Source organism: Thalassophryne amazonica, chromosome 4, assembly GCF_902500255.1.
Source record: "Thalassophryne amazonica chromosome 4, fThaAma1.1, whole genome shotgun sequence".
Classification (NCBI taxonomy): Eukaryota; Metazoa; Chordata; class Actinopteri; order Batrachoidiformes; family Batrachoididae; genus Thalassophryne; species Thalassophryne amazonica.
In genome coordinates this window covers 28,800,380-28,822,325 of record NC_047106.1, presented here as the reverse complement: position 1 = coordinate 28,822,325, position 21,946 = coordinate 28,800,380, and the positions used below count along the sequence as shown (strand labels likewise).

General features: G+C 41.8%; 2 protein-coding genes across 2 annotated transcripts in view; both read right to left on the bottom strand.

Moving 5' to 3' along the window:
* Nucleotides 1-5,695, bottom strand: part of LOC117509573 — a 43,521-nt gene extending 37,826 nt beyond the window's left edge. The window contains exons 1-2 of the mRNA XM_034169311.1: nt 5,542-5,695; nt 1,149-1,276 (exon numbers count right to left, since the gene is read on the bottom strand). Coding sequence (XP_034025202.1) covers nt 1,149-1,156 — 8 coding nt within the window. The 5' untranslated portion in view covers nt 1,157-1,276; nt 5,542-5,695. The remainder of the gene's footprint in view (nt 1-1,148; nt 1,277-5,541) is intronic.
* A 35-nt stretch (nt 5,696-5,730) lies between these two features.
* The window catches only part of LOC117508891 (multiple epidermal growth factor-like domains protein 6), a 48,180-nt gene continuing 31,964 nt past the window's right edge, over nt 5,731-21,946 (bottom strand). The window contains exons 13-22 of the mRNA XM_034168734.1: nt 18,362-18,513; nt 18,090-18,258; nt 15,517-15,625; nt 15,049-15,185; nt 14,825-14,950; nt 11,777-11,956; nt 9,039-9,263; nt 8,831-8,957; nt 6,077-6,276; nt 5,731-6,002 (exon numbers count right to left, since the gene is read on the bottom strand). Of these exons, the coding sequence (XP_034024625.1) occupies nt 5,731-6,002; nt 6,077-6,276; nt 8,831-8,957; nt 9,039-9,263; nt 11,777-11,956; nt 14,825-14,950; nt 15,049-15,185; nt 15,517-15,625; nt 18,090-18,258; nt 18,362-18,513 (1,697 nt within the window). The remainder of the gene's footprint in view (nt 6,003-6,076; nt 6,277-8,830; nt 8,958-9,038; nt 9,264-11,776; nt 11,957-14,824; nt 14,951-15,048; nt 15,186-15,516; nt 15,626-18,089; nt 18,259-18,361; nt 18,514-21,946) is intronic.

Sequence of the window (21,946 nt, the reverse complement as noted above, 5' to 3'; positions counted from 1 at the left end):
CCTGTCAATGGGCTGCAGCAAGGGAGCACGCCCACACTCACTGCAGCCCACAGTATATATTGCCACAGTGATATATGTTTTTATTTATGTCCACGTGATGACAGCATACAGACACACACGCATCACAGTGGGCAGTTGGTAGTCCATGTCTGTCCAAACACAGTACGTGTTGTCTAGCTGGGATGTCCAGATCCACAGATCTGCACAGCTGCTTCTGTCGGCGGCCACACCTCCTGTCATTTCAGCACCCATACCAAAGCCACACCCGTGGGGCACTTAGACAAATTTCACTACCAGCACAGTGATTGTCTGCAGACTGTTGTCATGCCAAATGTGTGAATCGCCACACATTTTCTAAGTGCCAAATGAGTGGTGGTAGATGTTCATGTGTGTCAGCTGGAATTTGGCCGACATCCGCCGCGAGAGGGATTGATGGGTTCGCACAGCGCACACTCTTGTCTTTCACCCGCTGGTGTGTGCAAATAGTTGCAGCAATAGGTAGGAACGATTTTGCACATTTTGCACATGATTCCTGCTTCATGTGCACTTCATGCGCACTTCGACTGTACTATGTGTGAAGGGGCCCTAACATACTCTTCCTTTAAAATGACCCCACCTTTTCCCTTGCTATCCTCACCATGATACAACAACTTGAACCCACCTCCTATGCTCATACTCTTACTTCCCTTGCGCTTGGTCTCTTGCACACACAATATGTCTACCTTTTTCCTCTCCATCATATAATGCCAACATTCAACATCCCAACTCTCACTTCTGCCCTTCTAGTTTTGCTCTTCTCTCACTGTCTCTGGACATGTTCTGCTCCTCTTCTTCTTCTTCACCCAGGAGAAGCTTAATTTCCGCCGGCACCCTGTTGGGCAATGGCACCGGTGGTGGTCATTGTTAACCCAGTCCTCGACCGATCCGGTATGGAAATTCAATTTGTATTCTGCATCTTTATGTTAGCTTGTTTTACACCGGATGCCTTTCCTGACACAGCCCTCCTCATTTATCCAGGCCTGGGACCGGCACTCAGAATGTACTGACTACACACTCCATGTGGCTAAGTTGCACTCATTACGCCATTACTCCAGCTTTAATGTTATAGATTTGACTTAAGTGTGAAAACAAAATTAAGTGTGATTCACATGCCCATCTCCACATCCAGAGTTCCTCCATGTGGTCCGCAGGTGATATTACAGGAGTGGACAGATGGAGACACACATTCTCTGGATGCAGCCAGGCGCACCTGTCCTGTGGTGCACCGCCTGTTCACCTGAAACACACACATACAAACTCATCAATCACACAGCCTGCTTTAACATAATTTACAATCTATCAACGGTATCAAACATGTCCTTACAATCTTACAGGATTATACAGTAAAATAAATAAAGCAGTGCATGCAGGTTGCTCTGAAGATGTGTTTTAAGAGGCTGACACTTTTTTGGGGAGGTCCACTCTGTGGCATCATGCACTGATGTCCTATATTTTCCATTTGGCTAAGCAGCAAGAATTCATTCATGAGATGCATTGATATCAGAGTTCTACAACCAGTACACTGATAGCCAGCATGAGGCCTGCAGCTACTTAAGTAGTGCCATTGATCATATTTCATGAAATATGATCTGAATCCTAGAAGTCACAGCTTCTTGTTGGAGGGGAACAGGTAAGGATTGCCATAAAATTAAACAGGTCCACCATGAAGCTGTATGTATAATCAATGATGCAAAAGTTGGATTATAGACCATTTCTGCAGTTCCTAAATGGTCAATGTGATGTTTTTGTTTACCTGCTTTGATTAATGTTAAAGGTCTACACTGAAAGCAGATGGTGTTTCATAGAAATTTCATTGTGTTGATGCACAGAGGCAAAATTACAGTTCTGGTCAGAATTACTATCACCCCTGTATTTTAATAACTGTTTCTTTTTCTGGAGTGTAAATCACACCTGTTAAAAATGCCTGTAGAAAAGGAAAAACCCATATCGAAGTTGCACCGTTTTTTTGGTTTTTTTTTTGGTATTATCAGCTCTTTGTTGTAGTGTACTTTTTATTACTGGCATTTATTCTTTTGCTATTACAGTTCATTTAGTTTAGCATTTTTATTCCTGAGAACATCCAATATAAATAGTCAAAATAATAATAATAATAATAATAATAATAATAATAATAATAATTATTATTATTATTATTATTAAGGAATGTGTGATTTTTCAGTATACAAGTCGAACCGGGGTATAAGTCACAGGACATCCCGAAGTAGTAAAAAAATATGGTACACGTTTTAAAATATGTTCAGCAATAAATAGAAACAAAACAATTTTCACTCATCAAAATATTAAAAAAAGTGTCCAAATGTACTGAACAGAAAGAACAAAAAAACAAAATGCTTTGATAAACAAACATAGATATAAAACGTAAAGTGGACACAGTTATTGGCACCATTTAATCAGTTAAGTTATTTAATCAGTTTAATCAGTTAATTCAAAGTGCTGCAGCTAGAGCACTGACGGGGACTAGAAGGAGCATTCATTGGCTTCCTGTTAATTATAGAATAGAATTTAAAATTCTTCTTCTTACTTATAAGGTTTTGAATAATCAGGTCCCATCTTATCTTAGGGACCTCGTAGTACCATATCACCCCAATAGAGCGCTTCGCTCTCAGACTGCAGGCTTACTTGTAGTTCCTAGGGTTTGTAAGAGTAGAATGGGAGGCAGAGCCTTCAGCTTTCAGGCTCCTCTCCTGTGGAACCAGCTCCCAATTCAGATCAGGGAGACAGACACCCTCTCTACTTTTAAGATTAGGCTTAAAACTTTCCTTTTTGCTAAAGCTTATAGTTAGGGCTGGATCAGGTGACCCTGAACCATCCCTTAGTTATGCTGCTATAGACGTAGACTGCTGGGGGGTTCCCATGATGCACTGTTTCTTTCTCTTTTTGCTCTGTATGCACCACTCTGCATTTAATCATTAGTGATCGATCTCTGCTCCCCTCCACAGCATGTCTTTTTCCTGGTTCTCTCCCTCAGCCCCAACCAGTCCCAGCAGAAGACTGCCCCTCCCTGAGCCTGGTTCTGCTGGAGGTTTCTTCCTGTTAAAAGGGAGTTTTTCCTTCCCACTGTAGCCAAGTGCTTGCTCACAGGGGGTCGTTTTGACCGTTGGGGTTTTACATAATTATTGTATGGCCTTGCCTTACAATATAAAGCGCCTTGGGGCAACTGTTTGTTGTGATTTGGCGCTATATAAAAAAAATTGATTGATTGATTTGATGCAATTGCAGTCCATAACTTTCACCCCAGGCTTTCTTCACAAAGAAACGAGGTATCAATACATGAACTTTCCATGTCACTGAATATGTCTGGCCTTCATTTACTTGTACATCAATTACTAAGAAATATTACTGTTCTGTACATGAATGTAGAAACTGTACAGAGTGAAACGTTTGCCTTTTAAAGCAGCTCTCATAGCTCCATGTTGGATTGGGGCAGAGAAGGAAATCTGATCAGATCTAAAGGCTTCCTTTTCCTGTGTGCCTTCTGCCAAACTGCAGCTGAAGTTTCAGATTTTCTTTTTAAGAAAGTACTTCTATGTGCCATTCCACCGTGACGCTGTGACTGGTGATGCAACAGTCAGAAATTGCGCTATTCATAGCATCTCCGCATGCACAGACAGACATCTATTTGTTTCTGAGTTGTCATGGGGGTCTTGATGGCTTCTTTCACTAGCGTCCTTGCATGTTCACTGCTCCAGACACATTTACCACACACCACCATACTGTTTCTATTTTCGAATGGTTGATGTGAATGAACTCCAGGACACACACAGCAGAGGTGGGACGAAGTCACTGTCAAGTCACTTTGAAGTCATGAATCTGCAAGTCCCAAGTCAAGTCTCAAGTCAGCTTGCAAACAATTGATCGTCATTATGTCTTGAGACTTGACTTGGAACTTGCTGATTCATGACTTGAGAGTGACTTGATGGTGACTTCGTCCCACCTCTGACACACAGTGATTTAGAAATGTTCATGTTTCCATCACCTGACTTGTGCAAAGACAATCTGTAGTGAGCGTGATTTCATCAAAGGATGGCCAATAACTTTGTCCAGCATACTATTATATCGATAATTTTTGTATTTCAGTTTATGAAAGCATTTTTTTCATATTTCCATTTATTTCTGAACATATTTTAAAAGTTGACCTTAAAATATAGGGGTGATAGTAATTCTGAGCAGGATGATATTTGTGGACTTGACTGTATTACAATGACCCAACAAATCCAAACATGCATTTTCAAACTATTAAAGCTGTCATATGTATAGTGTCAGTCCACGTGGGCGTTTGCTCGCGTCCACTGGCTGTAACACAGCGCACTAGACCCTTTATTTGCCTCTTGGGGGTAGTGAGCCCACATGGAGGTGACATTGCTTGGAATTTTTGGGCTGAGCCTGACAGAGTCCCACGGTTGTAAAAATGGCCACCAAGCGCTCACCTGCACCCCCCCCCCCCCCCCAAGCCCCCATGACACCAGGAGGAAGCCCTGGTATCCCAAATCCAGGAAAGGTGACTCTATTCCTATGTGTATCCATCTTAAAGGGTCTACTGAATCACCCTTTTTCTGTCTCCTCATCTAAGGCCAATTTGCCAAGGGTGGCCCTACCAAGAGGTAATGCTCGAGACAGCTCCCAGGATCATTGGAGCAAAAAAACTCCTCCATCATGATAAAGTGGCAATCCAGGGAAGGGGAACATCTCCAGATCCCCTGGGAAGAGGTACAGGACTTGGCAGAGGATAGGGAAGTGTGGGATGAGCTGCTTAGTCTGCTGCCACTGTGACCTGGAAAAGTGGCCAAAAATGAATCAATAGATAGAGTTGCCCTTCACGTTGTCCATGACCTGGGCCTGTGGCTTCAGCTGAGCTTTCATGCTTTCATGGTATTTGTGGACAGCCAATCAGATAAAGCATAGCGTTGCTGACCAGAGGTGGAGAGGAAGAAAAAATGAAAGGTTTCATTACAGCAAATTCAAGATAGAAAAGTTTGAAAGCACAAAAGACATCAATCAGATATAAGATGCATCATGAAATCCCTCATCAGCCCCTATCAAAAAAAAAAAAAATCCTCAAAACATCAAATTACTGTCTAGAAGGGAGGTGATGTTTTCTTTATTTTTACCCATGACTGTTTTTCATCAAGCTGATTATACGGACTGAAGAACTTACTGCCTTTTCAGGGATATCTAGGGGATTCAAATGGGGAAGGGCTGGAACATGGGTTTGAGTGTATATGGATGAAGGGCCTGTTGCATTTAGTAGAAATCTGCATTCTACTGAAAGCATCTCTAGTGATTCCTCTGGAAGGAGAGAACTTTTTTTAAGCCATTCAATGATGCTTTGCAGACTTTTGAAAGAAACAAATCAAAAGACTCAAAATTTCAAACTGTTGGCAGCACATCTATTTGGGTAAAACTTCCAAATATGAAAACCTCAGGTGGCTTTAATGAAGTGACAGCTAAAAAAGCAGCACCATTTATTTGCCGACTATTGACCTCAGGCTGACAGTCCAATTCACTGTCAGAAGTCGAGCTCTTCAAATCCAGCTCGTTATAGAAGATGAAGCCAGTCCTACACAAACACGAGCCATCTGAGTGTTGGAATGCTCTGTTCTTGCCGATGCATGAACAAGAAGAAGAACCTGGGAAAATGATACAGAACACATAATCAGAAATGTGAACATTTTACTTTTTACTCAGACAGAAGCGGCTTGTTTGATCTGAGGAACCAAATGGAACCCCACCGGAGACTGAAGTGGAGGAGCTGCCACACGGAAAACAGGCCTTCTGGGCGGGCAGGTGGTTAAAGGTGCCGGCTGGACATGGGTGGCAGTCACTCATGTTCTCAGCATGAGTGGTGTTACTGAAGGAGCCAGGGAGGCAGGGGATTGGTCGGGTGGATCCCACGGGGCAGACATACCCAAGAGGGCAAGAGTTGCTGTGGAAGTCATCTGTTCCTGTCATATCAGCAGTGAGAGTTAGGAAAAATTAACCAACTCTGTCCAAGTACACTGAGAATCATTTGAAATACCTGGAGGACAAAAGTACCCTGGTGGGCACGTGAGGCATTTTGTGATGGGGGAGAGGTATGGATGGTAAGTACCCCCCTCGCATAAACGACAACAGCTGCTTTTGGACCCTCTGAGCCCGCTGGTATTGACAGGAATGGAACCGCCTTCACAGGACAGCATGACGGAGCTATTGGCAGGGCAGTAGTAGGGAAACCGACAGCTGCGGGACATAGAGTTGTTATTTATAAAGCTTCTTGCGCCACCCTAAAGAATCACTCCATACCCAGTTTGCATTCATGACTCAAGGCTGCCAAACAGGATATGAGGTCATATCTCAGCTATGATTTCATGCATAAAACCAAGCTTGGATGGATTTTTTTTGAAACACAAATGTGAAGAAGCAGAAATAAATGTGTCTCATTTGACACATAGGGGGCATTGGAATAATCGAAAAGGTGTTTTGGCTTATAAGTTGTGTTTTGTTTTCAAACAGAATTCTTGTGTCTGGTATTGTCCCTAGTCTGAGATTGCCTTTTTTTATGTCACATTGGCATTTATTGAAAAGTTTAAAAAAAAAATTCAGTCCATGTATTTTTGTACAACAAACAATAAAATTTCCAAAGATGATCTTCAAACCAATCCTATCCAGGCAATTGATATGGCATTTTCATTTTTGAAAGTTTGCTTATCACAGCCAACATGAAACCTCAATATAGAAAGTGACGCCATACTTGAGCCATACCACTTCCTGCTAAATTATTATAACATTTGTGATCAGTTAGGTTTTGCAGTCACATTTCCATAGCCTTTCCATCCTGCTTGGCCTGCATATTGCTGCTTGCAGTGATATTTTATAAAGTTTTTGCCCCAACCTACACAGATCCATCCAAATCTGTTTGCATCGTGTTGAAATTGCATCCATCATTTCAACACTTTACGACCCACATTTGTAGAAGAATCTTAGATAACAGGGAATCTTAGAAGAATCTTAGATTACAGGGAAAGATCTGTGAGCAGCAACATGGTTTCATGCAGACAAAGAGCATGCTCTGAGAATACTGGTGGAAAAGTATAGAGAAGGCCAAAAGGAGTTACACTGTGTGTTTGTGGATTTAGAGAAAGCTTATGACAGAGAAGAGTTGTGGTATTGCATGAGGACGTTTGGAGTGGTAGAGACATGTGTGAGGGTAGTGCAGGACATGTACAAGGATAGTGTAACAGCAATGAGATATGCAGTAGCAATGACAGTCCTTCAAGTTAGAGGTGGGATTACACCAAGGATCAGCTCTGAGTCCTTTCTTGTTTGCAATGGTGATAAACAGGTTGACTGTATAGATCAGACAGGAGTTTCCATGGACTATGATGCTCACAGATGACATTGTGATCAGTAAAAGAAGAGAACAGGTTGAGTCAAGCCTGAAAATGTGGAGATATGCTCTGGAGAGAAGGAGAATGAAAGTCAGTAAGAGCAAGACTGTGTACATGTGTGTGAATGAGAGGGAAACTAGTGGAATAGTGTAGTTACAAGGAGTAGAAGTGGTGAAAGTAGATGAGTTTAAATATTTGGGGTCAACTGTCCAAAGAAATGGAGAGTGTGGTAGAGAGGTGAAGAAGAGAGTGTAAGCAGGGTGGAGTGGGTGAAGAAAAGAGAGCTGCAAGAGTGCTTAGAGATGGTGGCACTAACGAAAAGACAGGAAGCAGAGCTGGAGGTGGCAGAGCTGAAGATGTTGCGATTGTCTTTGGGAGTGATGAGAATGGACAGGATTAGGAATGAACATATCAGAGGGACAGCTCAGGTGGGACGGTTTGGACACAAAGTCAAAGAGGCGAAATTGAGATGGTTTGGACATGTGCAGAGGAGGAACCCAGGTGTGGCAAAGTGGACGAGTTTTCTTAATCATTAGACAATTAGAAATTATGAATAAACACGATAGGTCGGACTTCTAGGAATTTCACTGAGGGAATTAAAATAACTCCAACTCAAGACACACAGGTTCGCTGCAAATGAGACAGGTAAGTGGTTCCAAAATACAAAAGAATTTATCAACAATAAAACTATTTATTTAAAATGACAAATTGTTGATTACTAAAGAAAGAAATAAGTCCACAGTGGACAGCGCAAACGTCAGTTCCTTCAAAGGACCGCTTGATAGCGTCAAAGCGCTGCACAGTCCACTGGCAAAACCTCCCATCTGAACATCAGGGCAAAGCAGCAGGGCTTCCGTTCGGCTCGATCCACAATCCGGACTGTCTGTTCCAAGCGACGCAGCAATCAGGCAACGGATCACCACTGCAACGGAGCATCACACAGCCTGCACCCACATGGCACCAAACACACAGCAGCACACCACCAGCGACAACTCCCGCAAAGATATCTGTCCTCCAGGAAGGTGGAAGTGAAGACACTCAACAAACACCTGCAACAAATCTCCAGAGCGCACTCTACCTTCTTTTATGCGAGCACTCTCCTGCACCGGACTCAAACTGTCACCTACAAATCATTAACTCATTCATCCTGCTACATAGGGTATATAGAGAGAAGGATGCTGAGGATGGAGCCACCAGGCATGAGGAAAAGAGGGAGGCCAAAGAGGAGGTTTACGGATGTGCTGAGGGAGGACATGCAGGTGGTTGGTGGGACAGAGGAACATACAGAGGACAGGGTGAGATGAAAATGATTGATCTGCTGTGGAGACCCCTAACGGGAGCAGCCGAAAGAAAATCTGTAGATGAATCTTATAGCAAAGAAACTTTTCAGATGCTAGATTACTCACAGTTGTTTGGGGGTATTGTAGGAATGAGATCCAACTGGACAAAAATAACCCTCGAGACAGACCTGAGGCTCAGTAGTCTGAGGGCCGCAGTAAGAGCCAGCCCGACACAGTGTCTCTGAGACTGAGCCTGGATATGAGCACAAACTCATTAACACAGAATGTTCCCATCTTCAGGTAGAAATGCATTTAATCAAAAGTATAAACATACCCAAGGGACACTGATATGAGGCCCTGCAGGGAATCCCATGCACATTGGGCTGTCCTGTAGTGCGAGGGTCTGGGCAAAAGGTTCCACCAGTACAGGGCTCACACTGGCTGGGTGCTACAGCACCAGGAATGGGCCTCTTGGTGCCTGCTGGGCAGAAGATAGGAGGACCAGCCCCACTACACCAGTAACCAGGAGGACATGGACTGTTGGAGTAGTCTGTCAGCCCTGAAACATTAAAGCTCAACATAAGTTCTTAAGAACAACCAGCAAGATGATGTAGGACATAGTGCAGAATGATGGCAAGGCTAAATTGAAAGAGAGAGAATTTATACAATTCCAGGTTAAACAAATGTATTTTCAGAACAGAGTTTTGTATCTGTTTGTTATATAGTATCGGTATTTATGACCCAGACATATTTTCTATAATAGGTTCAAAAGCCATTGTCACAGAAACAGTTCATCACTACATCTACAAGTGCAAGTTAAAACTCTACCATGCAAAGTGAAAGCCATACATCAACAACATCCAGAAACGCTGCCATCTTCTCTGGGGCCGAGCTCATTTGAAATGGACAGACACAAAGTGGAAAAGTGTGCTGAGGTCTGATGAGTCCACATTTCAAATTGTTTTGGAAATCATGGACGTCATGTCCTCCGGACAAAAGAGGAAAAAGACCATCCAGATTGTTACCATTGCAAAGTTCAAAAGCCAGCATCTGTGATGGTATGGGGGTGTGTTAGTGCCCATGGCATGGGCAACTTACACATCTCTGATGGCACCATCAATGCTGAAAGGTACATCCAGGTTTTGGCACAACACATGCTGCCATCCAAGCAATGTCTTTTTCAGGGACGTCCCTGCTTATTTCAGCAAGACAATGCCAAGCCACATTCTGCACGTGTTACAACAGCGTGGCTTCATAGTAAATGAGTGCGGGTACTAGACTGGCCTGCCTGCAGTTCAGACCTGTCACCCACTGAAAATGTGTGGCGCATCATGAAGCGCAAAATACGACAACGGAGACCCAGGACTGTTGAACAACTGAAGTCATCAAGCAAGAATGGGAAAGCATTCCACCTACAAAACATACCACTGTCCCAGCGTTTTTGAAACGTATTGTAGGCATCCATTTCAAAACAAGCAAATATTTGCACAAAAGCAATAAAGTTTATCAGTTTGAACATTAAATATCTTGTCTTTGTGGTCTATTCAGTTGAATATAGGTTGAAGAGGATTTGTAAATCATTATATTCTGTTTTTATTTACATTTTACACAATGTCCCAACTTCACTGGAATTGGGGTTGTACTATCAGAGGTAACAAGAGGTCTCAGTCCTCAGGAGAAGCAAAATACTAATTTCAGCAATTTGCAAAGATATCTTACATCATGTTCAACATGTCTGAAGAAATGACAACAAATAAAAAATAAAAAATAGGCAATTATATCAACTAGCTAAGCCCACGAATGAATCTTCCAAAAATTTAACATCTAACATAATGATCATATTAACATGCTTTGTCCGCATATGGTTCTTCTTTGTATCTTTAATTGACATTGAATAGGGGCCAAGTTCTCCTGAAGGCTGACTTCTCCCTTGGGTCACAACAGCCCCGGGTCGAGTTCTCTTGTATCTCTTTTGGAGATGTTGATCTGATGTTTCCCTCGCAGAATTAGTGTTCCTGTAACAAGTCTCGCAAGAGCTTCAGGCCGACCTTTGAGCATTTACACGAGTTTGAAGACACGGATGTACAAGCAAGTTCATAACATTAAAACTGAGCTGTCAACATTTACAGTATATTGATCCAGGGGTCCCTGTAGTGATGTGGTTGTAACTATAACATGAAAATCAATTTCTGATTCATATCCATTAATTGTTACACCCCTAATCCATCCACTTTCTAAACCCACTTGCTCCACTTAAGAGTCATGGGGGTTGGAGCCTCTCCAAGCAGTCATAGGGCATGAGGCAGGATGCACCCTGGACAGTACACCAGTCTATCACAGGGCTACATATAGACATGCAAACACATTCACACCTGCACGCACACCAAGAGTCAATTTAAAGTTTCCAATTTACCTCCAATTTACCAGAGCACCCGGAGGAAACCCACACAAACACAGGGAGTGCTAACCACTAAGCCACTGTGCTGCCTTCACCCCAAATGGATACCAAAAACCTTTTTGCTTGCCAGCCTGCAGGACTTACACAAAGGGACTGCAATAGTACATGACAGAGGCGGAGCCAGAGATGCAGGCAGCTGCACACATCAACCACTTTTCTGATACAGTACTGACAAATCAGGCAAGCCCTGCATTCAACATCCTTTTTGAACATTATTAATTAATAACATTTGTCTTTTGTGAGTGACATAAAAAGATATAAAGGTCTGTGTGGAAATTGCTGCAACTCAATTATTAAAAAGTAACACAGGTTTTAAAGTACCTTCACTCACATTGTACCTCTATCATTCTTATCTCAGAGGCGGACTCAGGCTTTATTAGAATATTGCAAAGACATATTGAAACACAGTCTACAAAGCCAATTTGCTTTGAACTGTCTTTGCAAATCCAATTCCACCAGAAAATGGCATATTGAGGCATAACATCAGGTTGTACTTTACACTTCATTATATAAAAAAAGCATTTGGATACTATAAAGTTAAAGTCTCCTTTAAATTCACAGGGATTTATGAATATACAGCATTATTCTAACAGTGGGCATGCAGGTTGTCAGACCTGTGCTGTTGCAGTGTGATCCAGGAGGGCAGGGCAGGCAGTCACCTTTGCTACCTGCCCCCAGAGCAGCTTGGTAGGTGTACAAAGGGCACGGCCTGGGTCCTGAGCCTCCATTAAAGTCACTGCCAGGTAAACCATCACAGTAATGCCCGGCAGGACACAGATGAAGGACGGGGTCTCCTTGAAACAAAGAACACTGTAAACACGTCAGTAGTTCATTGGTATTTTTTAAGCCCGTCAACAAATACATCTCTGACTAATTCAACTATGTATGTTTTCACTTTACTGCTTCACCTCAGGGAGCTTTGATGGCCACTTATGCTGGTCAGCCCCTGATTGTGCAAGTTCTCGTACTTAGAAAGATGAGAGAGGTCTGTAATTTTCATCATAGGTACACTTCAACTATTAGAGACAAAATGACAAAAAAAAATCCAGAAAATCACATTGTAGGATTTTTAAAGAATTTGACTGTAAACCATGGTGGAAAATAACTACTTGGTCACCCACAAACAAGCAAGATTTCTGAATCTCACAGACCTGTAACTTCTTCTTTAAGAAGCTCTTCTGTCCACCTGTTACCTGTATTCATGGCATCTGTTGGAACTCATTATCTGTATAAAAGACACCTATCCACAGCCTCAAACAGTCACACTCCAAACTCAACCATGGCCAAACCAAAGAGCTGTTGAAGGACACCAGGCAGAAAATTGTGGATGTGCACCAGGCTGGGAAGAGTGAATCTCCAACAGTCAAGCAGGTTTGTATGAATAAATCAAGTGTGGAAGCAATTGTAAGAAAATGGAAGATATACAAGACCATTGATAATCTCCATCGATCTGGGGCTCCATACAAGATGTCATCCCGTGGGGTCAAAATGATCATGAGAACGGTGAACAAAAATCCCAGAACTACACAGAGGGACCTAATGAATGACCTGCAGAGAGCTGGGACCAAAGTAACAAAGGCTACACACTATGCAGAGAGGGACCAGACCAGCACTGTCACTACTGCTCTGCTGAGGGTATCCAGACCTCAACCCCATAGAAAATTTGTTGAGGGAGTTGAAAGTCCATGTTGCCCAGTGACAGCCCCAAAACATCACTGCTCTCGAGGAGATCTGCATGGAGGAATGGGCCAAAATACCAGCCACAGTGTGTGCAAACCTGGTGAAGACTTACAGGAAATGTTTGACCTCTGTCATTGCCAACAAAGATTATGTTGCAAAGTATTGAATTTAACTTTTATTATTGACCAAATGTTTATTTTCCACCATAATTTACAAATAAATTCTTTAAAAATCCTACAATGTGATTTCCTGGATTTTTTTTCTCATTTTATCTCTAACAGTTGAAGTGTACCTATGTTGAAAATTACAGACCTCTCTCATCTTTCTAAGTAGGAGAACTTGCACAATCAGGGACTGACTAAATACGTTTTTGCCCCACTGTAAGTCCACTTTGTAAATCGCAGTGCACCAGCAGTGCACACTCCAGGATTTAAAGGTGGATGGCACGTGACAGTTGACTGGTTTCAATTGACTGGATTATTTCATGTTATCCTCATAAAACACTCAAGACTAATTACATGACAAAGTAAAACCCCATTGCATAGTGCACCGTAGTTTGTGCTCAAACTTGGGCATGTACACTAGAGTTGGATATGTGCCAATTGCCCTTGTTTTAAATCACGAAGACAGGCCCTGCCATGTGAAAATTTCAGACAGGACTGGAGCCCAAGACATGCACATTCAGTTCTTTATTGGTTGATGTCTTTTTATTTAGGTATTGCTGATGGATGTATGTTTTGCTCATATTTAAACTTGATTTCTTAAAAAGTAAGTCACTGTAGTCCACGAGCACTAACTCAAATTAGCCAAATAATAAAAATTTGGGGAACAAGCTCAAATTGTCAAGGAAGGTCCAATCCTTCTTGTGGCTTTTTCAAAAAACCAAGATGGTGTCCAAAATGGCCCAGTTTCAGGCTTTTTTTTATCTTCTTCTTCTGGAAAGGTTTGGAGCCTTTCCAGACACAACAGTGGACGATGAAGTTTAAAACTAGTGGCGGAATTTTAGGAGGATGTACTGCATTTATTTGCATGCTTAGCTTCAATGTGAAGAGTGAGGGAAGCATTATGTGGAGTGTGCAACAGATTTTTCCTCAATGGCCATGTTTGTGACATGTCACGACTCACGAGGCAAGTTCATTAAAAATACAATTGTGGCCATTTGGATTCAAATTTGGATATCATGTAACTAGTTTCTGATACTTCCAAAAGTTGAAATCTCTAGCTAGCCCTGTGATAGATTGGTGTCCTATGCTGCGTGTACATTGCCTCACCCACTATGACTGTTGGGATAGGCTCCATCCCCCATCCCCACCCCTGTGACCCTTGATTGGAGTTAGCAGGTATAGAAAATGACTGACTGAATGAATGAAACCAATGGCTGCATAGAGTTTCTCATGCCTTAAAACAAGTACTAAGATGGTTAAATCAGGGATCTCACTTTTTTTAAAGCGCACACACACACACACACACACACACACATATATATATATATATATATATATATATATATATATATATATATATATATATATATATATATATATATATATATATATATATATGTAAAACAATGGCAGCCACTTTGGATTCCAATATGGTCGCCATCTTAGTTTGTGACATTTCTAACACTCTAAACCTCTACATAGTAACTGTAAAGAGATTCCCCATGCTTTAATACATATACATAGACATTTAAATTAGGTTTGTAACCTTTCCAAAAGCAAAGAAATTAAAAAGTAAATGAAATGGTGGCCATTTTGGATGCCATTTTCAATTTGGGGGGATTTTTGAGGACTATTATTATGTGAATATGCATATTTTCTGGACCTTTCCTGCAAATTTCAGCGTGTTTCCTTTTTTAACACTAAAATGCTTGGACCAACTATTTTTTTTTCTTTCCAAATCTCAACTTGGGTTTCACTTCACTGGACTTTTCAGCAGATACGCTTAAAAAGATAAAATTCAAACATAATAAAGATTACCAGCTTTGCACCAGTGCTGAGGAGGGCATGGAAGGCAATCATCTATGCTTGCACCTCCTGGGGAGTTTCTAATGGTGTTGGCAGGACATAACTCAGCCTTCTCTGTGCCTTTGGTGCAGTAGAAACCTAAGATAAAGTATATTTGACGTTAAACTGCTGTTAAAACAAACAAACAAACAAAACCAGATGTGTTAGCATAATGTTTTCTAAATGGTGTATTGCACCTGGAAGACATGGGCCAGCACACTGTTCCCCCCATTCACACTCAGTCCAGTTGGAGATCTGTCCCTGAGGGGTGAAATCTGCGCTTCCAGAAATGCACAGATACCCGGGAGCACACATACCCTGGATCCTACCACCTCTGAGGAGGATATTCACAAGGGTAATTTATGAAAAAAATAAAATAAAATCTCAGCAGACAAATACACCACATGCATTCATGCATCACCAAAATGTATCTGTCATTATCTAAACAGCATGAAAATTAAATCATTCCACCTGACATGCTCACACACATTGTTCATTAGATTTGTGCAATATGTAAATTTGTTTGCTCACTGAACCGCAACTACAAGACATGGCACACTGCATTTTGCTAATTATGATTATAATCAAAGCAGAGGTGTGAGAGTTTGAATTTCAGCATGATGTACGGTGTGCATGCGTTCATGTGAAGCTCCACCACTCCTCACCTGCAGAACTTTCCCGGAGGACAGGCTAAGCACTCCCTCTCCTCCTGGAGACCTCCATGGTCTGACTCTGTGTATGTTCCGTTAGGGCAGGGCTGAGGCACCATGGTTCCTGTAAATACAAGATGGAGTAAAATGGAGATGAATTCTCATTTAACATCTCCATTAAGACATTTTTTCTGCCATTTATCTGTCTGTGTTTTTTCATTGACAGCAAGATATTTCAAAAGGATTTAAACTTAAAATAAATTTTGTGAACAGGGTGACCATTTGTTAAGAAAAAACTCATCAAATATGGGTGCAGATCTGGCTCTGACATCTGAGCTTTGACCGCTGATCTTTGATCCTGTAAACTATACTTAAATTCTGATTGCTCAAAGGTAGGATAAGGCTCAAAGGTCAGCAAAACAGGAGGAAAGGTCAGAAACCTGATCAAGGGTGAGTCAACCTGATCACAGATCAAGATCAAAGCTAAGTGATCAGGATCAAAAGTCACAAACAGGATAAAAAAAAAAGAGTCATTATGCCACAGATCAAGATCAAAGACGAGTGATGATGATCAAAGGTCAGCAAACAAAACCAAAGTCCAGGATCAAATATACAGATCAAAGTTCATTGATCAGTATCAAAGGTCAGCAATCAGAATCGAACGTCAGTGATCAGAATAAAAGGCTGTTGAGGAAGTGCCGAAAGGAAAAGATCAACTGGGACATAAACAGGATGTTACAGTTTACACAATTACAAATCCTACAGACCATTACACCCACTTATGGGCCCCTTCACACATAGTGCGAGTATGTACAACTCAGGGCGACACCCGTCGGTACAACTCAGGGCGACACCCGCCGGAGCAGCTCGTATGAGCGAACACATGAAACATTGTGTCGATGGCAGGCGTGCACGACGCCGGTGCGACGGTTCATGCATGTGGGAACACAGTGCCACCAGCTGCACAATGTGTAACCACATCATTCAGCTGGTGTGAAGGGAAAAATAAATAAAAAAATTTAAAAAATACATACTTCGACGGTTTTGTGCACGTGGGAACACAGCTGCTGTGAAAATTAAAAAAAGAAAATTACATGCAACCCACGGGAATCGAACCCACGCCAAAAGCTCTGATTGCCATTCAGAAACTTTACCACTGAGCTACAATCACTGTCCTGTGAAAGTTGCAGGAAACTGCCTCATATCAGTAATGACATGGACATATTAAAAACAAAGAAAAATGCACACCATATAAAAACGCCGGATTTTATTTAATACCTCTTATCAAGTGGGCAATACAAATATGATCCATCTGATCCTCTGTAGACATGAAATGACATGAATGATAAAGCCGTTCGCTCTTCTCATGTCCACATCTACTAGTGGTGCGTCCAGTCCGCTGCACGCATGTTCTGCCCGACACGCATGTCTTGTGGACACCACGCCGCAGGACTGACATTGCGTCATGTGGAACAGAGCTCACGTGGGTGGCGTGACAGAGATCACCCTCTGCATGTTCTAATCTGATGGTCCGTTTCAACCTGGGGCAGCCTGTCAATGTCTACGCCATGTGCGCACTCACTCGCTGCAGCCCATTGCCACAGTGATATATGTTTTTATTTATGTCCTGGTTCTCTCCCTCAGCCCCAACCAGTCCCAGCAGAAGACTGCCCCTCCCTGAGCCTGGTTCTGCTGGAGGTTTCTTCCTGTTAAAAGGGAGTTTTTCCTTCCCACTGTAGCCAAGTGCTTGCTCACAGGGGGTCGTTTTGACCGTTGGGGTTTTACATAATTATTGTATGGCCTTGCCTTACAATATAAAGCGCCTTGGGGCAACTGTTTGTTGTGATTTGGCGCTATATAAAAAAAAATTGATTGATTGATTGATGAAAGGACAGCAAGCAGACACGCGCGTCACAGTGGGCAGTTTTCAGTTCATGTCTGTCCAAAGACAGTATGTGTTGTCCAGCTGGGACGTCCAGATCTACAGATCTGCACAGCCGCTTCTGTCGGCGGCCACACCTCCTGACAGTTCAGTGCACACACTAACGTATCAGTGTGTGTGTGTTTGCAAAGCTACACTCGTGGGGCACTTAGACAAATTTCACATCCAGCTCAACAGTGATTGTCTGCAGACTGTTTTCGTGATAACAGTACGAATGGCCACACATTTTCTAAGTGCCAAGCGAGCGGTGTTAGATGTTCGTGTGTGTCACCTGGAATTTGTCCGACACCTGCCGCGAGAGGGTTCAATGGACTCGCACAGTGCACACTTTGTCTTTCAGCCGCTGGTGTGCGCAAATAGATGTAGCAACAGGTGTACGAGGCAGCTACGATTTTAAACGTTTTGCACACAATTCCTGCTTCATGCACTTTATGCGCAAATCGACCAAATTTGCACTATGTGTGAAGGGGCCCTAAGGGAAGATTGATTCCCAGGTTGGGAACATTTGGATTCCAGTAGAGGTTATTCTAAATGCAATGTCACCCCTTTAATTTATGGAAAAATATGGGAGCAGCAATTCACTGCTGCAAATTCGTAAATAGGACCCGAGTGTGATGCCTATTAGACTGAGGGGGGAAAATTGTACCTGCAGGGCAGAATGAGTGTGGTGGGCAGGGCTGTGGTTCTCCCACCACGGCCTCCTCACAGTAGAATCCTGGTCGGCAGGGGATGCAGGTGTCTGAACCTGGGTTTGGCTGGTACTCTCCAGTGGGACAAGGCGAGGCCAAAGCAGAGCCTTCTGGACAGTAATGGCCCTGTGGAGAGAAGATATAAATCATCAAGAAGATATCAATGACAGAAGCAGGAAGGCAAACGTGGTTCCTGAGGAGTGTTCCATAAGGTGAAGACAGATGTCACCTTGGGACAGAGGAAGGCATATGGAGTAGTTGAAGAGAAGTCAAACGGACAGTAGAAGCCAGCAGCACAGAGGCCACTGGGGCTGGCCAGACCCTCAGCAGTGCAGTAGTGACCTGGTGAACAGGCAGAGCAGCTCTCCATGGAGACACCTCCTTCAGTAACAACACACAGTCAAACACAGATATCAGCCAAAAAACACATGCAGAAAATTCAGAAAAATGTCTTTCAGTCTCTGGTTAGTTCCAAAATAACATTATATGATATTATAACATCAAATTAAATGATGTCCATTTCACATCATTAATGTTTAGATATTGGTTTCAAATAAAATTTGGCCACCTACACTTAAAGTGTGACATTATGCTGTCTGTGGAAATTAATTTCAGTCAACCAAGTGGAAATAACTGGAGAGAAGTGGAAGTCAAATTTTGGATTCAGTTCGAGCGAAGTTTTTCTTTTAATAAAAAAATGTTTCTTCACTGTGTTCCATCAGGAACCAGCACCGCCATCAGGAAGCAAATACAACACAAACATTAACAGAGGGGCAAAAAGAACAGAAGAAACCTTTTGGATGAAAGTTGAATTGTCTGATTATTTATTCCTACAACCACGTAATACTTATTTACTTACTTACATAATACATCTTTCTTACTGTTATTGAAGTCATCGCCATCGATGGTGGTGGTGTTACTGTTGTCATTCTTCCTCTTCTTTTTATCACTATTGATATTATTAATGTTGTCATCATTGTTTTTGTTAGTGTTATCATTCTTTTTGTTGTTGTTATTGTGCTTAAAATTGGCACTGTTGCTTTTGATATGGTTGCTATTGTTGTTATCATAATTATCATTGTTGCGGTTTTTGTTGTTATAATTGTTGTTGTTTTTATCACTGTTGATGTTTTTATTAATGTTGTTGTCATCATTGTTGTTTTTGTTATTGTTATTCTTTTTGTTATTTTTGTTGTTATTGTGTTTATAATTGGCACTGTTGCTTTTGATATGGTTATTGTTGTTATTATAATTATCATTGTTGCTGTTTTTGTTGTTATAATTGTTGTTTTTATCACTGTTAATGTTATTATTAAGGTTATTATAATTGTCCAAACAATTCTTGTCATCATTGTTCATTTTCTTATTGTTATAACTGTTGATTTTATTTTTATCGTTGACGTTTTTGTTACTGTTGTTGAGTTTGTTATCAGTGGTACTGTTGTTGATGCTGCTACCATCATTGTTATATGGTTGTTGTTGTTGTTCATTGCATCATATACGAGTACAATCAGGTTGGTAGTAATCACATGATGTATTTAACCAGCTAATAATGATGTGTCACTGGCACAGTTTGTGTGTAGCTGTATGACTTTAATGTCCTCAAAATGTCTGTGTTTCAAATTTTGTGAATTCTAAACTGTGCATCAGCCACGAAATAGCAGAAATCCTTGAAGTTGCACCTGATGAAAGTATCTTTGTCCATCTCTGTTAAAGGCGAGTATCTCACTGGGCTGAGACAGCCTACAAACGGCATCCGCGAGAATACCGTGAGGAAATTCCTGCAGTGTGGCATTAGGGTCTCAGCCATTCACCATCTCTTTGCCTCAGTCGTGCCCCCCAAGTCACTTGATTTTTGACCAAACCAAAAACTACACTCTTTTACTATGAAGCCACGCTGTTGTAACACGTGCAGAATGTGGCTTGACATTGTCTTGCTGAAATAAGCACGGACGTCCCTGAAAAAGATGTCGCTTGGATGGTAGCATGTGTTGTTCCAAAACCTGGATGTACCTTTCAGCAGTGATGGTGCCATCACAGATGTGTAAGCTGCCCATGCCATGGGCACTAACACACTCCATACCATCACAGATGCTGGCTTTTGATACTGTTGACCATAAAATTTTATTACAGAGATTAGAGCATGCCATAGGTATTAAAGGCACTGCGCTGCGGTGGTTTGAATCATATTTATCTAATAGATTACAATTTGTTCATGTAAATGGGAAATCTTCTTCACAGACTAAGGTTAATTATGGAGTTCCACAAGGTTCTGTGCTAGGACCAATTTTATTCACTTTATACGTGTTTCCCTTAGGCAGTATTATTAGGCGGCATTGCTTAAATTTTCATTGTTACGCAGATGATACCCAGCTTTATCTATCCATGAAGCCAGAGGACACACACCAATTAGCTAAACTGCAGGATTGTCTTACAGACATAGAGACATGGATGATCTCTAATTTCCTGCTTTTAAACTCAGATAAAACTGAAGTTATTGTACTTGGCCCCACAAATCTTAGAAACATGGTGTCTAACCAGATCCTTACTCTGGATGGCATTACCCTGACCTCTAGTAATACTGTGAGAAATCTTGGAGTCATTTTTGATCAGGATATGTCATTCAATGCGCATATTAAACAAATATGTAGGACTGCTTTTTTGCATTTGCGCAATATCTCTAAAATTAGAAAGGTCTTGTCTCAGAGTGATGCTGAAAAACTAATTCATGCATTTATTTCCTCTAGGCTGGACTATTGTAATTCATTATTATCAGGGTGTCCTAAAAGTTCCCTGAAAAGCCTTCAGTTAATTCAAAATGCTGCAGCTAGAGTGCTAACAGGGACTAGAAGGAGAGAGCATATCTCACCCATATTGGCCTCTCTTCATTGGCTTCCTGTTAATTCTAGAATATAATTTAAAATTCTTCTTCTTACTTATAAGGTTTTGAATAATCAAGTCCCATCTTATCTTAGGGACCTCATAGTACCATATCACCCCAATAGAGCGCTTCGCTCTCAGACTGCAGGCTTACTTGTAGTTCCTAGGGTTTTTAAGAGTAGAATGGGAGGCAGAGCCTTCAGCTTTCAGGCTCCTCTCCTGTGGAACCAGCTCCCAATTCAGATCAGGGAGACAGACACCCTCTCTACTTTTAAGATTAGACTTAAAACTTTCCTTTTTACTAAAGCTTATAGTTAGGGCTGGATCAGGTGACCCTGAACCATCCCTTAGTTATGCTGCTATAGACTTAGACTGCTGGGGGGTTCCCATGATGCACTGAGTGTTTCTTTCTCTTTTTGCTCTGTATGCACCACTCTGCATTTAATCATTAGTGATTGATCTCTGCTCCCCTCCACAGCATGTCTTTTTCCTGGTTCTCTCCATCAGTCCCAGCAGAAGACTGCCCCTCCCTGAGCCTGGTTCTGCTGGAGGTTTCTTCCTGTTAAAAGGGAGTTTTTCCTTCCCACTGTTGCCAAGTGCTTGCTCAAAGGGGGTCGTTTTGACCGTTGGGGTTTTTCCGTAATTAAGGTGCCTTGGGGCAACTGTTTGTTGTGATTTGGCGCTATATAAATAAAATTGATTTGATTTGATTTAATTTTTGAACGTTGCGCTGGTAACAATGTGGATGGTCTTTTCCCTCTTTTGTCCGGAGGACACAACGTCCATGATTTCCAAAAATAATTTGAAATGTGGACTCATCAGACCACAGCACACTTTTCCACTTTGCATCTGTCCATTTCAAATGAGCTCAGGCCCAGAGAAGGCAGCAGTGTTTCTGGATGTTGTTGATGTATGGCTTTCACTTTGCATGGTA